This window comes from Pomacea canaliculata, linkage group LG13 (genome assembly GCF_003073045.1).
Source record: "Pomacea canaliculata isolate SZHN2017 linkage group LG13, ASM307304v1, whole genome shotgun sequence".
In the NCBI taxonomy this organism is placed as follows: Eukaryota; Metazoa; Mollusca; class Gastropoda; order Architaenioglossa; family Ampullariidae; genus Pomacea; species Pomacea canaliculata.
In genome coordinates this window covers 12,120,194-12,133,136 of record NC_037602.1, presented here as the reverse complement: position 1 = coordinate 12,133,136, position 12,943 = coordinate 12,120,194, and the positions used below count along the sequence as shown (strand labels likewise).

At 35.7% G+C, this 12,943-nt stretch overlaps 1 protein-coding gene across 1 annotated transcript; it reads left to right on the top strand.

Annotated features, from left to right (window-relative positions):
* The first annotated feature begins 1,647 nt into the window (after positions 1-1,647).
* Positions 1,648-12,580, top strand: LOC112554008 (eukaryotic translation initiation factor 3 subunit J-A-like). Its single transcript, XM_025221564.1, has 9 exons — positions 1,648-1,864; positions 1,954-2,039; positions 3,796-3,850; positions 5,474-5,589; positions 7,245-7,347; positions 7,887-7,984; positions 9,267-9,324; positions 10,959-11,032; positions 11,431-12,580. The coding sequence occupies exons 1-9, from the start codon at positions 1,843-1,845 to the stop codon at positions 11,551-11,553; spliced, it is 735 nt and encodes a 244-aa protein (XP_025077349.1). The 5' UTR covers positions 1,648-1,842; the 3' UTR covers positions 11,554-12,580.
* The last annotated feature ends 363 nt before the right edge of the window (positions 12,581-12,943 follow it).

Below are 12,943 nucleotides of genomic sequence, written 5' to 3'. Positions count from 1 at the left end.
CAGCACTGACAGCTTGTAAGGCATAGAAACATCACAAAGGCAATGCTTGTATACGTGTTAATTTGTTATAAACATACTATAAATATAAATATATAAGAGTTTTCTTCACACTATTCTTTAACAAGATTATCGGTGTTTCTATAATTTATAGATTTGACCAAAGAGAGTTAAGAAGGCAATTTATTATATGTAAATAAAATCATATTTGGGTTGGGGGGGGGGGTATACAACTTTTTGCCACAGTCTTCACTGAAGAGATGATGCAACTTTTTTTGTAAGCTCTAGCCAGTGCTACAAACTTAAAGTGGGATTTTTACAAATGCAACTCTGCCTAACACATCACCACTCAACAAGACTTTGGTTTACTCTCCAAGCAAAATGGCCTCTCAAAACTTTGAACATTAAATATTTGTTACAACTTTATTTCTAGAGAGCAAACCAAACTTTAACACTTTTTTTTTCACAGACTGAATAAAAGCCTAAAGTTAAGGATAGGGTAAAGATTAGGGCTAGGATTTGAGTTTCAATTAGGTTTAGCATTTAGTGATAAGGATTTTTTCTCCCCAGGTTTATAGTAGCATCCTTAACAGCTTATGTCATCACAACCAAAAATAAAGTATCCTTTTCTATCTTCAACCTTTAACTGCAAGTTCTGTTTTTTAATAGCCACCATTACTTTTACATTTCTAGTCTTATTTCATAAAAAACTTGAAAGTTACTAAATTCTAGGCCTGACACACATTCTGAGTAGAGACTTTAAAAAAATCTTTTGCTTTATTACTCGACCATTAGAGGTGACATAAATACCACGAATAAGACAATGTAATGTGTAAGTTGAAATAAAATTGCTTACCTGTTCCTACTAACCGAACATGGCCAAAAACTAAACGACCATATCTGGCTGCTCCTGACATGGCTGACCCACTTTTGAAGTCGTCTTAACTGTAACAGGCAAGTCCAAATGCGAAATTGTCAAACAAACCTATCTAGTCAGTTGGGCAACGTTCTTAATCTACAACATGGTGGACTCTTTCGTTATTAATATTACGTTTAGTTAAGAATCAGCGATTTTCTTCTAAACCATATCTCATGTTTGAAAAAAGGAAATTAAATAAAAGAATAACAACTTATAAAGAACATTTTTTATTGTAAAAGCTTACTGCAGACAAAGAATAAACAGGGATGACGACGTATATCGTTCTTGTTCGTATGTTACTTAGTCGTAGGTCAAGGTCACATTTTTAAGGCCAAAGAGCTTTTCACAAACTTTTAATATACTTTTCCGTTTAAATAAAACTAATAAAATAATTTTGATAATAACATATGACAATTTAGAAAAGTAGTACACATATAAAGGTCTAAAATATTCGTAATCCTCCCACTTTCAGTAGTTTTGAGCCAGAGTATCACTGAGATTGTAGAGTGCAAGTATCAAACTGAAAGTTATTCAAACAAGCAAACAATTCAAAGCATAAACAATGAATGATTTTGTCAGCAGAAAACTCACTTTCAGTTCCCCCTCTCTCTTGGTTCCTAGTGTTTAATTATCTAAAAAAACCAATAAAATCTGTTCTGGCTTTCACTCACGGAGTTGCATAATTCGCTTTTTCAGCTCTCTATTTCGCAGGAAACTTCAGAGTAATCCGACAGCATTAGGCCTAACACATTAACGGTATCTAGAAATTTAGCCGTTTACTTAGTAGTTTAGAATAAGACCAATATATATGAAATATATTCACGTCATTTATTCTCTCTTTGCTTTTATTTCCTTTAAAGGCATGATGTTGATCTAACAGCTAGCAATTCTCGTACGTGAATGAGATTTCAATCGAGCTTTTCAAAATGGCGGACACTGATGCGTGGGGTAAGCCATGTGGATCCATTTTTAGTTGGATTTTACGATATATTTCTTTCTTTAACGCTAAAGTCACAGATTTCTTTGTTAAATTTTAGATGCTGATGATTTCGAGCCATCGCTTCCGCAAACCAAAAGTGTCACAGATAGATGGGATGGTGAAGACGAAGATGACGACGTCAAGGTAAGTGTGACTGCGATTTGACATAGGGATGGCTTGTTTACCTCATATTGGCATATGGCATGTCTCTTTTGATCGTCATCTGAGGTCCATCAAGATATGCACTTTGTTTATGCCTGTTTTCTCAGTTTTAGCTAATGCCTTTCAGTTATTGATATCGGTTTGAAACTGCGTCGAACTTTGGCCGTTGGGAAACGGAAAACCTCTCGTTGATTAAAGGTACTGAGGCCGCAACACAACTCGCTTGTAATCTTTACAGCTATTCTAAAGAAACAGATTTTGAAACAACTTTTAAATATTACCCCTCAAGTCACTTAGAAAATGTGCCAGTGTTGAAGTTTTCTTGTCATAACGTAAACAGCTCAAGAGCCAGTTTCACAACACATTTCTAATTGTAGGGCTAGAATCTGTGAAGTTAAAAAAAAGCTATTATTAAAACTTCTTGAAAACCTGAAATAATTTTAAAGAAAATAAAATCAGAGACAGTCTTTCACTACCGTCAGTACATGCTTAAAATAAATGTAGTGATTCCCATGAAAAAACTAAAAAAAAAAAAACTTTTTGTACATAGCAAGAGTAAAACTACTGAATAGATTGTTTATTTGTCACAGTAAATGAGTAATGCTGTCATGTGGACGATTCACACTTAACCGCACTGCTAATTTAACCATAACTTTGAAAGAAGGGTATGTAGTCTCTCTTAAAAATGAAATGTAGTAATCAGAGCCAGAAGAAGGAAACTGTCCCTCAGAATGAAATCGTAAGATTTTTCAAAGCTTTGCTTTACTTTGTTCCAATCTTGCATTAACATTTGGAGAAATTGCAGGCCGATCATTTTATCCCAGTCATATCACCCCTTAGTCAGTTTGTTCCAGAAGGCACCATTTTACAAAACAAAAGTGGCCATTTGGGAATATGCATGCAGAGAACATATCTTACAATGATGAATCAACATGATTTTTTCTCCTAAACAATATTTAAAAATTTTTGGCAGCATTTTATCATGAATTTCTTTTTTTTTTTTTTTTTTTTTGCCTATTATTTGCTGATCGGGTACCTATTTAGATTGAGGCATATACTACAGTAGTGCAGGGACATCACTGTCATCAAAACCCAAATTGATGAGTTGTCTTTTGGGCCAGAATTACTGACATCTGTCACTAGCTCATATTTTAAGAGCTGTACCCCCTAAGGGTGGAACTTCTTGTGGGCGTTTTTAAAATGGTTTTGCCCGTGCAAGGGAAGGTAGGGGAGTACACAGTGCTGACTTTTACAAGTAATTAGTTTTCCCTAATTGCTAACCCAACCCTGAGATGGTGGAGATGACATGCAATGACGACCACCCTAGCAAAAAAATGTCTTTGTGTTTTTGTCATTTCCACTGTTCATCCATTTTTGTCTCAAGCACTAAAAGTACACTTCTTTGTGAATGTGATTAATTATATTGAATAACATATTTAGTTATTATTATAATCTAAAGAATTTTCAGGCACAGACAGAAGTAATCATTTTTAACAATGAAAAAATAAATCTACCTCACGAAACAATACACACATGCAGACAACACTCATACTAGCTTCCAGTATGCAGAATCCACTTTCTCACGTTCAATAAACAACACTCTCTTCCCGTTTTTTACACTTTGAGCTCTGGTAATGTTCATTTACTGTTAAATGACAAATTTAATACATGTAAATATTTTACATACTCAGTTTGTATGTATAAGCTTTTCTGATGAAATACATTTTTTCACCACCAGGAAAGTTGGGCAGATTCTGAGGAAGAAGAAAAGAAAGAGCAGGATGGCAAAACAGGTAGTTAGCATGTATATGATGTAAAGGAGTTAATGAAAATCTTAGCATCTGCTTGTTTATATTCTTGCAGTGAAGAGTGCATGAGCATTGTCGTACAGGTGTGCAGATGTGCACTTATCCATGTACAAATACATGCTAAACACTAGTTAAAACTGAATGCTCTCTTACACAGTTTGTCAATATCTTAAAAAATTAGAGTGAATTATATTTGAATTAAATTTTTTTGTTGTTGCAACAAGTACCTAATTATTGTATGGTTCTGAAACCTGGACTAACACCATCAACAAGCTCAAGACCTTTACCAACCAATGCCTACGCCATATTCTGGGAATAAGATGGCCTGTGGAAAAGAACCAACCGGATGCCACTAGCCAAGACATCAAAAAGTGCAAATGCAGCTGGATAGAACACACCCTGTGCAAACCAGCTGATACCATTGCCAAGCAGGAATCCTCAGGGGAAGAGGAGAGTTGAGAGACCAAAGCAGACTTGGAAAAGAACAGTAGAGAGCGAGGCAAAGGAGATCAGAACCATGTGGGCCTAACTGAGGGGGAGGGAGGTGCTTGCTGCCCAAAGCCGGGTCTGCTGGCGAGGTGTTGTTGTGGCCCTATGCTTCTCGAGGAATAACAAGGACTAAACAAACAACAAACAAAACTTACAAAAGACAAATGATTATAATAAACTTTTTTAGATAAACATCATAATCTGCAAAGAAAATACTTCAGCTAGCTTTTATGTTATAGCTTTTAAACTTTTTTCAAAATAGGTAACATGGTGCGGCAGTTATATTGAAAAACAAACTAAATCGATATGGCACAACCAGGTTTTTCAGGTGTATATAAAATTCAACCACAAGCACATTAACCCTTAAAGCACAATGAGCCACATAGTGGCTTTGCCAGGGAAGCACAGGGAAGGCAATGTTCACTACTTTTATTGCAAAGTTCAAGCTTTGGCCTTTCCTAAATGTATAGGGTTTTTGGCCTAATGTTTACCTGAGAGCAGCAATAATAAAAACAAACTTCTTTTATGTCGTGCTAAGAGGGTTAAGTTTATACCTTAGTATTAAATGTTCAACCTCCACTGTCCAGCAGAAGAGAATGGTTTCATATGTGGAAGGGAGGTAAGGATGCTTGTTGCACGAGATGAAAATCACCAGCAAAGCATAGTTTTTAGCGTAGCCAGCATCACATATGATTCTCACTTTCTTCCCTGGGTTGAACTATTTTTCCTGCCGAAGGTAGAAGTTTGGCTGCATGCAGATCTTGATGCTAATAATAATTTTAATCTCAGTTCAAAGTTGTATATTTTTTGGGTCACAATTTTTTTTAAGAATAAATTAATAACTAACACATTCAGACCTGGAAAAAGAATTGCTCCAATAAGTTGCATGAAAGTAGAGTTCTACTTATTATCTGATCACCAGTGATTCCACTAGGTGTGACAATACTTTATGGTTATCAGTGCTGCAGTAAGATATTTTTAAGAAATGGTATTCTTCAACTACAGATGGATTTTCTGACTAGTAATTTGATTTGTTTATTTTTTGTGTTTAAATTTGTTTATAATTAACATGCCTGATATTGTTTGTGGTGTTCATAATATAGCTGTTTCTTGTTGCAGTGTTAAATTCAGAAAGCCAAGCCTACCAGCGCCCTAAAAAGAAACCTTTGGCAGATAGAATAGCAGAAAAGGAGGCTCAGAAGAAGAAAGAAGAAGAGGAAAAGGCTAGGTTAAAGGTGAGGAATTAAAAGAATGTGCATATAAATAAATCACGTCTAGTTTCCTCTTTGACTCTTGTCTGGCACGTTATGAGCATTCAGTTATTTTTTTTCCCATACAAATTAGTCCTAACAGTGTTTGAAAACAAACTTGCTTTTGTTGGTGCAAGCTAGTTTGCTATTTCAGTGTATAATAGACGCAAAACACAATTACATTTTATATCAGCCACTAGTTATTGGCACCATTATTAAGGAGGGAGATTAATATATAACTTAACCCCAAGTTGTTTAATGCATACAAATTGATTAATTTTAAAGTGGTCCTCAAAGAGCTGGTCTCCATTTCAAATGCCTTCACATTGTCTGTTGGTGTCTGCCATCTGATTGATGTCTGCAAAACACAGGTCTCCCATCAATGGAAATGGAGATGTGATGGTTGTGAAGGGTTTTTTTCTTGATGTTCTTTCAAAAAAAAAAGGAACAGTAAAGGCAGCAGGGGGCGCCCTTGAAGGATGGCCTCAGTTATGTGAAAGAAACTAATATTTGATTCCCCAACTATCCAGAAATACATATATTTTGTAACTAAAGACAGCGACTGATTTCATATTTGTTTGATCTGTGCACAGAATTATTGACTGTTTGGGACATAGCAACAATCTTTAAAAACTGGTTCGTATTGCATACCAGCTAAAAGAGCAATCATTTGCCTTCCAATGGAAATTTGTGCACATTGATTCCCACTCTTTTTTAGACATGATAAAGATGTTGATGTGTGATGCAGGCCTAAAATTTGGTTGCATCCTTCTATATGTATCTAAACATTTTAAGGTAGGCTTAAGTTAAAAAAATTAGTAGTTTAGTACTTTGTTGTGTCTGTTGATTTCCTAATTTTAAAATGAGGATATTTCTTTTAGTTAACTATTTCAGAAATTAGAGTTTACTCACAACAGAAATAAAGTTATAAGCTTTTCAAAATTGTTTATTTGGTCACCATCTTTGATCATTTTCATGACAAGTGCTTATGTGACATGCTTAAACAAAATTTTTTGACATTTCAAGCAAGGACAAAATAATTATACCAAAACAATATGTAAATCTCATATGTTTAATTTTCAGCCTGTGTCTGGTCTTAATGCATTTCTGGATTACTTTCGGCATGACTTTGCTTGGTTGATAAGGCTAATGTTTCTGTAGTTTTGGCCCCGATTGCTTTTTTTTTTTTAAGCGATAAGATTTGTGATTGTTTTTATTCTTTAGGCCATTCTTTGCATTCTTTGAGTCTAAAGGGTCACTGGTTGTAGTCTGACTGCTTAGGAGAACATTGTTAGGGGTCTTTGGCTAAAAGTTGTGCTGGTCCATTACAGCAGTTGTGAGAAAGGTCCTCCAGTTAAAGAGAGAGATATATATATAGGCAAACCAGCAATTGTTTAATACATGCCACAATCAGATATAACTTCTTGCTGTTGCTTTCAGAGTGCTTCTTTCCCTCTCTCTTTTTGATTTTTAGGTGTTTCATAATTGAGTATACAATATCTATCCTATGTTTGAATGTTGAAAAGTGCAGTTCTGATGGTACATAGCCAGTTACAGAATTATTTGAGATAGTTTGATTTTAATATGTTTTGCAAGTGGAGAAGGTATGCTTTGAAAACTCATGGTTTTCTTATTGGCAGGAAGAGAAAAAAGATTTAACAGCAGAAGAAAAATTAGCAGAAAAGATTCGGTTAAAAAAGATTCAAGAGCAGGGTGATCTGAGCCTTGCCAAAGGCCTGTTTGGTAAGTCCATCTAGTTGTAAGATTGGTAGAAGGCCTGCTTGGTAAGTGTATAGGTTTAAAAGTGATAAAATGTCATACCCCTGACAGATTTTATCTAATTATCAATAATAAAATTATTTGTTTGTGTGACCTACATTAAATATTGTACACAACCAGTTAAGAGAGAGCAAAAATTCCTGAAGTGATAAAAATGTCTTTTTGAGACTGCCACTAGGCATTGGAAACAGTAAATACGTAGGTACATTCCACGCCATTGGATATGTAGAACATAGCACCACTTTACATGCATATCTGTGTGAAGTTGCTAGAAGACTTGCAAAACTCTGCATGAAAGTGCATACCTGAATGTAAGCAACTGCTATGGTCTGCCTGTGAGCAGGGACTAAAATGCTCAAAAAGGTAAAACTATATGTTTACATACAGCTCTCTAAGCAGATCATCAAAAGACAGGATGATACAGGACACAGTAGTCTTATTTTGTTGACTAGTTTCAACTTAATATAAAAATTAGATGCCTGGTGTTTATAAAATTTATGCAGGTGTGTCAGAATCCAGCATAGACAAAATGATTCCAACAACGGAGGAAGAATTCAGGCAGTTTGGAGAGGCATTGAAGTCCAAAATAACTTTTTTTGAGGTAAGTCCTGCCCTTAAGGCCATAGGTCTACTTAAGGTCTAGTAGATCTAGTAGGTCTAGTAGGTTTGTGTACCACAGATATACCCAATTAACGTGTCCCAGTTTTTTTGTTTGTAGGGGATGTGCTGAAATTTTCCCTAATTTAGGGAAACAGTATCTTTGAGCTTTACCCATGAAAACAATCCTGTTTGTTTTGTAACTTAATTAGCATCATTCAGTGCTATAAAGACACGATCTCATTGCTTCTGTCATACTATTCTTGAGGCTTTGTTTCTGGGTAATTCTTTTTTTTGGCCATATACATATACACTGACATATACATAAGTTCGTTTAAAAAGATACAACATTAGTCCAGTAAAGTAAAGGCAACTGATAACTTGGCACTCACATTCTCATTCCCTGAAATGTGTACACCTGGTAGCTCGTGTTGTCTTGAGTTTACTGCTATAAACCACAATGTTTCTTGCCCCTTATTTAACTTTACGAGAGAAAAAAAAAGGAAAGCAAAGCTGCAGGCACATGAGAAATGATAAATTTTTCACAGTCAGCCCTGCTTTTCCTGTTTGTCATGTGACCTTCATTACAAACTTTTCCCAAAAACCTGTTCTAAAATTTTGTGTCTATTTTCTATTGTGGACACCAAAGCGGCTTGCCAAGCATTCTCTCAAGTGAATTGTTTATACAGTTGGTCAGAAATGTGGGTCTTACCAACTATTCCAACCCCCTTCCATTAACCATTTAGTAGGCAGTATTAGATTGCTTGCTTTCGAAGAAGGTGACTAGTGTCACTGCAAAAGGTCATCATGGATTAACTGTTTATCAAAATTATGGTGTGTTGGGAAAAAATTTTGACGAAGCTGAGACTATATCTGGCACCATGCACATATAAAACAAACATAAAATTAAGAGAAAATAATAACTTTGTCAGTTATTGAAAGGAAGCACCCTTGAAATGGGTCAATGGCCTAATCAATATCGTTCGTTCGTTAAAGGAAGCACTATTGGACATATTAGGGTTTCAAGGCTGTGTGTTGTAGTCATTAAATGCAAGAGGTACCAATTGAAGACATTTGAGTTGAAAAGCCTGCCTTTTTTCCTTTAAATTTTCCTTTTTTTAAAAAACAGCTTTAACACAAAAACAGCTTTATCATTATTCACAATTAAATTTGCAATTATATGAAGAGATTCTTGCTGATAACTAATGAAATTCTTATACTGAAATCAGAGATTTCACTTGTCTTGCAATAATTTTATCACTGAAACTGTGTGGTCATATTTTCAGGAAAGCAAGTTCTACTCTGCTTTTGCGGAAAAACTCATCTCAGATCTTGCATTAGGCTGTAAGTACTCATGGGGGTTGTTTATAAGTGGGTTTTTTGTCGAATGATTTTGTCAAGAGTAACTGTTGCTCTATATTTTATTCCAATTTGCCCAACATCTTGTAGTTTGAATATATAGCTTGTTTATTTAACCGATTTTTGTCTTAAATGTTACTTTGAGTAAATTATTGATTGCTGTTTGTATTGTGGCATTTTAGTCAAAGTTTTTGATTAACTGTGTGCTGACTAAATTAATTTGATTTCTTAAAGGTGGAACTTTGGACTGTGGGGAAAAAATGGTTTTGCCCATGCGAGGGAAGGTAGGAGTACATGTGGCGGTGACAACTAGTTGCCAGTTGTCTTCAATTAATACCAGGACAATAGGCAGGGTAGAGATTACAGGCACTGCCAACTAGCCTAGCAATACATTTCTCACCCGACCAGTATTTGCTGTACGGTCTGAGGGGTGGGGCAAAACAGCTTCGATCTGAACATACTGTCATGGTTAGAACTGAATGTATTCTAAATAAAAACCCAAAAATTAAAGAGTATAGGGGACAGAAGGATGAACAGCACAAATGACAAACATAAAGACAACTGAATTTTTAATCTTTATTTTTATTGAATTTTTTTTCCTTTATCTTTCTTCACTCATAAGCAGGGATATCAATATTTAACATTTTCAGTTCATTTCCCCGATGATCATCAATTGAGAACAAAGCCGGGTGGGGAGAAGGCTGCAGAGAAACGGCTTGTAATCTTTGATTACATCTACTGTCAAAAGGGCCAGGACTTCAGTTTTGCACCCATGGTTTTGTTTTGTTATATATCAGTGTATATGACAGTGCCCACAGCCACTGATTTTGATTGCATAGCTGTACTTCATTTATGACAATAAAAAACGTCATTTCCCAGATTCAAGGTGTAAGAGGACAAAAGTATACATAACTGGAAAATAAAATAATACTATAGTGTACATTTATGTCACACTCAAAACTTCAGTCAGCTATTGGAATGCACACATACACGTAAGTATAAGTATTACAAAACAAAACCTCAAGTGCAAAACTTAAGTCCTAGCCCTTTTGACTGTAGATGTAATCAAGGACTACAAGCCATTTCTCCATAACCTTCTCTGCGCCTAGCTTTGTTCTCAATTGATAGTCACCAGGGGAATGAACTGAAAATGTTGAATATTGGGATCCCTGCTTATAAGTAAAGAAAGATAAAGAGATGCAGAAAAAGATAATGATAAAAAGCAATAAAAATAGTTTTAAAAATTCAGTTGTCTTTATGTTTGTGTCATTTGCATTGTTCATCCTTCTCTCCTTCATATTCTCTCTATTTTTTCATTTTTGTAGAATACATTCAGTCCCAACCTTGACAGTCCGTTCAGATAGAAGCTGTTTAGCCTCACCTTTCTTGAATCCTAGTTGGGTGAGAATGACTTTATATTGCTAGAGAAGTCAGCAGTGCCTGTGTACCTCTACCCCGCCCATCCGTCGATGTAATAATTGGGGGCAAGTGACCGCTAGCTGTCATCACCATGTGTGCTCCTACCTTCTCTCACACGGGCATAACCATTATAAATAATGCCCTCAAGAAGTTCTGTCTTTAAGAACAGCATTAACTGATTTGATTTGTTCTGTTGACAGTAAGTGTAGATGATGTGAAAAAACTTGGCACAAGCATCAATACCCTCTACCATGAAAAAGAACGGCAAAGGAAAGTGAGTAAAATTGTTTTGTGCAATGTGCACAAAAATGCCATTTTTGCAAGATAATTGTGTCTGTTTTGGAGAGTATTAATAAAAGTACAGGTATTAAGGCTGACAGATTTTGTCATACAATAGGCAGGATGCATTATAAATTTTCCTTCACTGTTTAAATGCCTGCAGAATAAGAAGGAATTGGAGTATGCTTTATCCCTTTTAGTGGTCTTTCCATTTCCCATCTTCTGTCTGCCTCATACACATATTCTTACTGGGTAATTTCAATGTGCCAGATGTATGCATAAACAAATTAGCTGTTAAATGAGAATATATGGATTTGAGAAAGACAAGTATTACCATTTAAGATCCTTATGAAAAGTCAACTGCAGTGTCATTTGATGTTTTAATTTCTACAGGAGCAAGATAAGAAAAAGAAAAAGAAATCAAAGGCAACTATTAGGGTGGACAAACCGGATGACTTTGATCTTATTGGTGATGCATCAGGTAACTATGGGTACGATGATGATGATTTTATATAGCAGCCGAGCTCCGAGAGAGGGCGTTAACCCAGACACCTGCATTATCTTACTTGCATCTTTTGCTGCCATCACGCCTTAACTGCTGCTTCACCATGCGGAGTGGCCCAGCAGGGGGATTGTAGCCACCATGCCCTCCTGAGTGTTGTTGAACAGTTGTGATTGCTTTTTTGCTTCTGTAAAACTACAGAAATATCTTTGTTTGGATGGCTGATCTTTGGACAATATCTGCCCTGGATAGAAGAGTGATTAACTTGCTTACAGTGCACACAGGATAGACAGTGGGCGAATTCTTGTGGTTTTGAGGCACTTGCATGCATGGAGGATGCTTCAAAAGACTTAAGTGGCATGAAGTGAGCTGGGACATTCCTCGTGAACTATTAGTAGTGTTTCAGTCATCTTAGGATTTAAGTTGTTCAAGGAAGTATAATCTTTTGCAGTGATTTGGGGTTGGGGGTTGTTGGGTATTTGTAGTTCTGTTTGGTGCCTAGAAGTTGTTGAATTAAATTTTGTATATGCTTTATATGCATTGCAGAAAAATCTATAGATAAATGTGACCATGCGTCTTAGCATGGTCAAATTTTTTTGTTGCAAATCACAGCAAAAATGTAAAGTGAATGCCAACAATAGTCCTAGTTTTGCTCCGTGTACTTTTCTGGTGGGTGTCTCGTAAACCAAATGGTCCTCCAACTGTTCTTGCCATTTTATCCAGCCATAGATTATAAGAATTGATTTTCTGAGTAGGGTATTCACTCTTGTACAGTTTTTAATGACTACATGACCTTGAGAAAACAGCATTGACACAAGGTACAGCTGCTGCTTCAGCAGGAGTTTATTTAAAAAATGCAGTGAAACAATCCTGTAAATGTTTACATATGGTGGCAAATAGGGATGGGATTGTAAGGAACTAGTTAAATATACCACTTGAGCTTTCTGTGCCCAAATTCCACAGTTGCATTAATCGTAGAGTGTTTCACCCCATTACTGGTGAAAACTTGTTTAAAAAAAATAAAACAATTTTGCTCTTGAATTTTGAGTTTAATTAAAGAGGTTGAGATGCATGTAATGACTTACTGAAACATGGTCTGCTGCATATTGCTTGGGTATAAGTATTTTGATATGCTTAGACTTCACATGGCACAACTTTCCAACATTTACAGGTGATTCTGCCGTTTTACAGGAAAAAAGCATGGCCTAGAATGTCATCTTGGCTTTTTCATGTTTAGTTTCTGGGGGATGAAGTGATAATTTTATGGCTAGATAATGATATTTTTAAAACAAATTTGCACTACCAAACACTCTGAACTAAAAATTTTAACTTTTGTCCAACCTTCATACTTGAGCAAAAATTTGTATGGCAAAGTTTGGTAAGCGTTGCAGCTTTTCAACACAG

What these genes read in the sequence shown, in the direction of transcription:
- LOC112554008 (XM_025221564.1), top strand. Translation starts at nt 1,843, where the DNA reads ATGGCGGACACTGATGCGTGGG. An exon ending in AGAGCAGGATGGCAAAACAG is followed by an intron (nt 3,851 to 5,473) that starts GTAGTTAGCATG and finishes TTCTTGTTGCAG; the next exon opens with TGTTAAATTCAGAAAGCCAA. An exon ending in CTCAGATCTTGCATTAGGCT is followed by an intron (nt 9,325 to 10,958) that starts GTAAGTACTCAT and finishes TTCTGTTGACAG; the next exon opens with TAAGTGTAGATGATGTGAAA.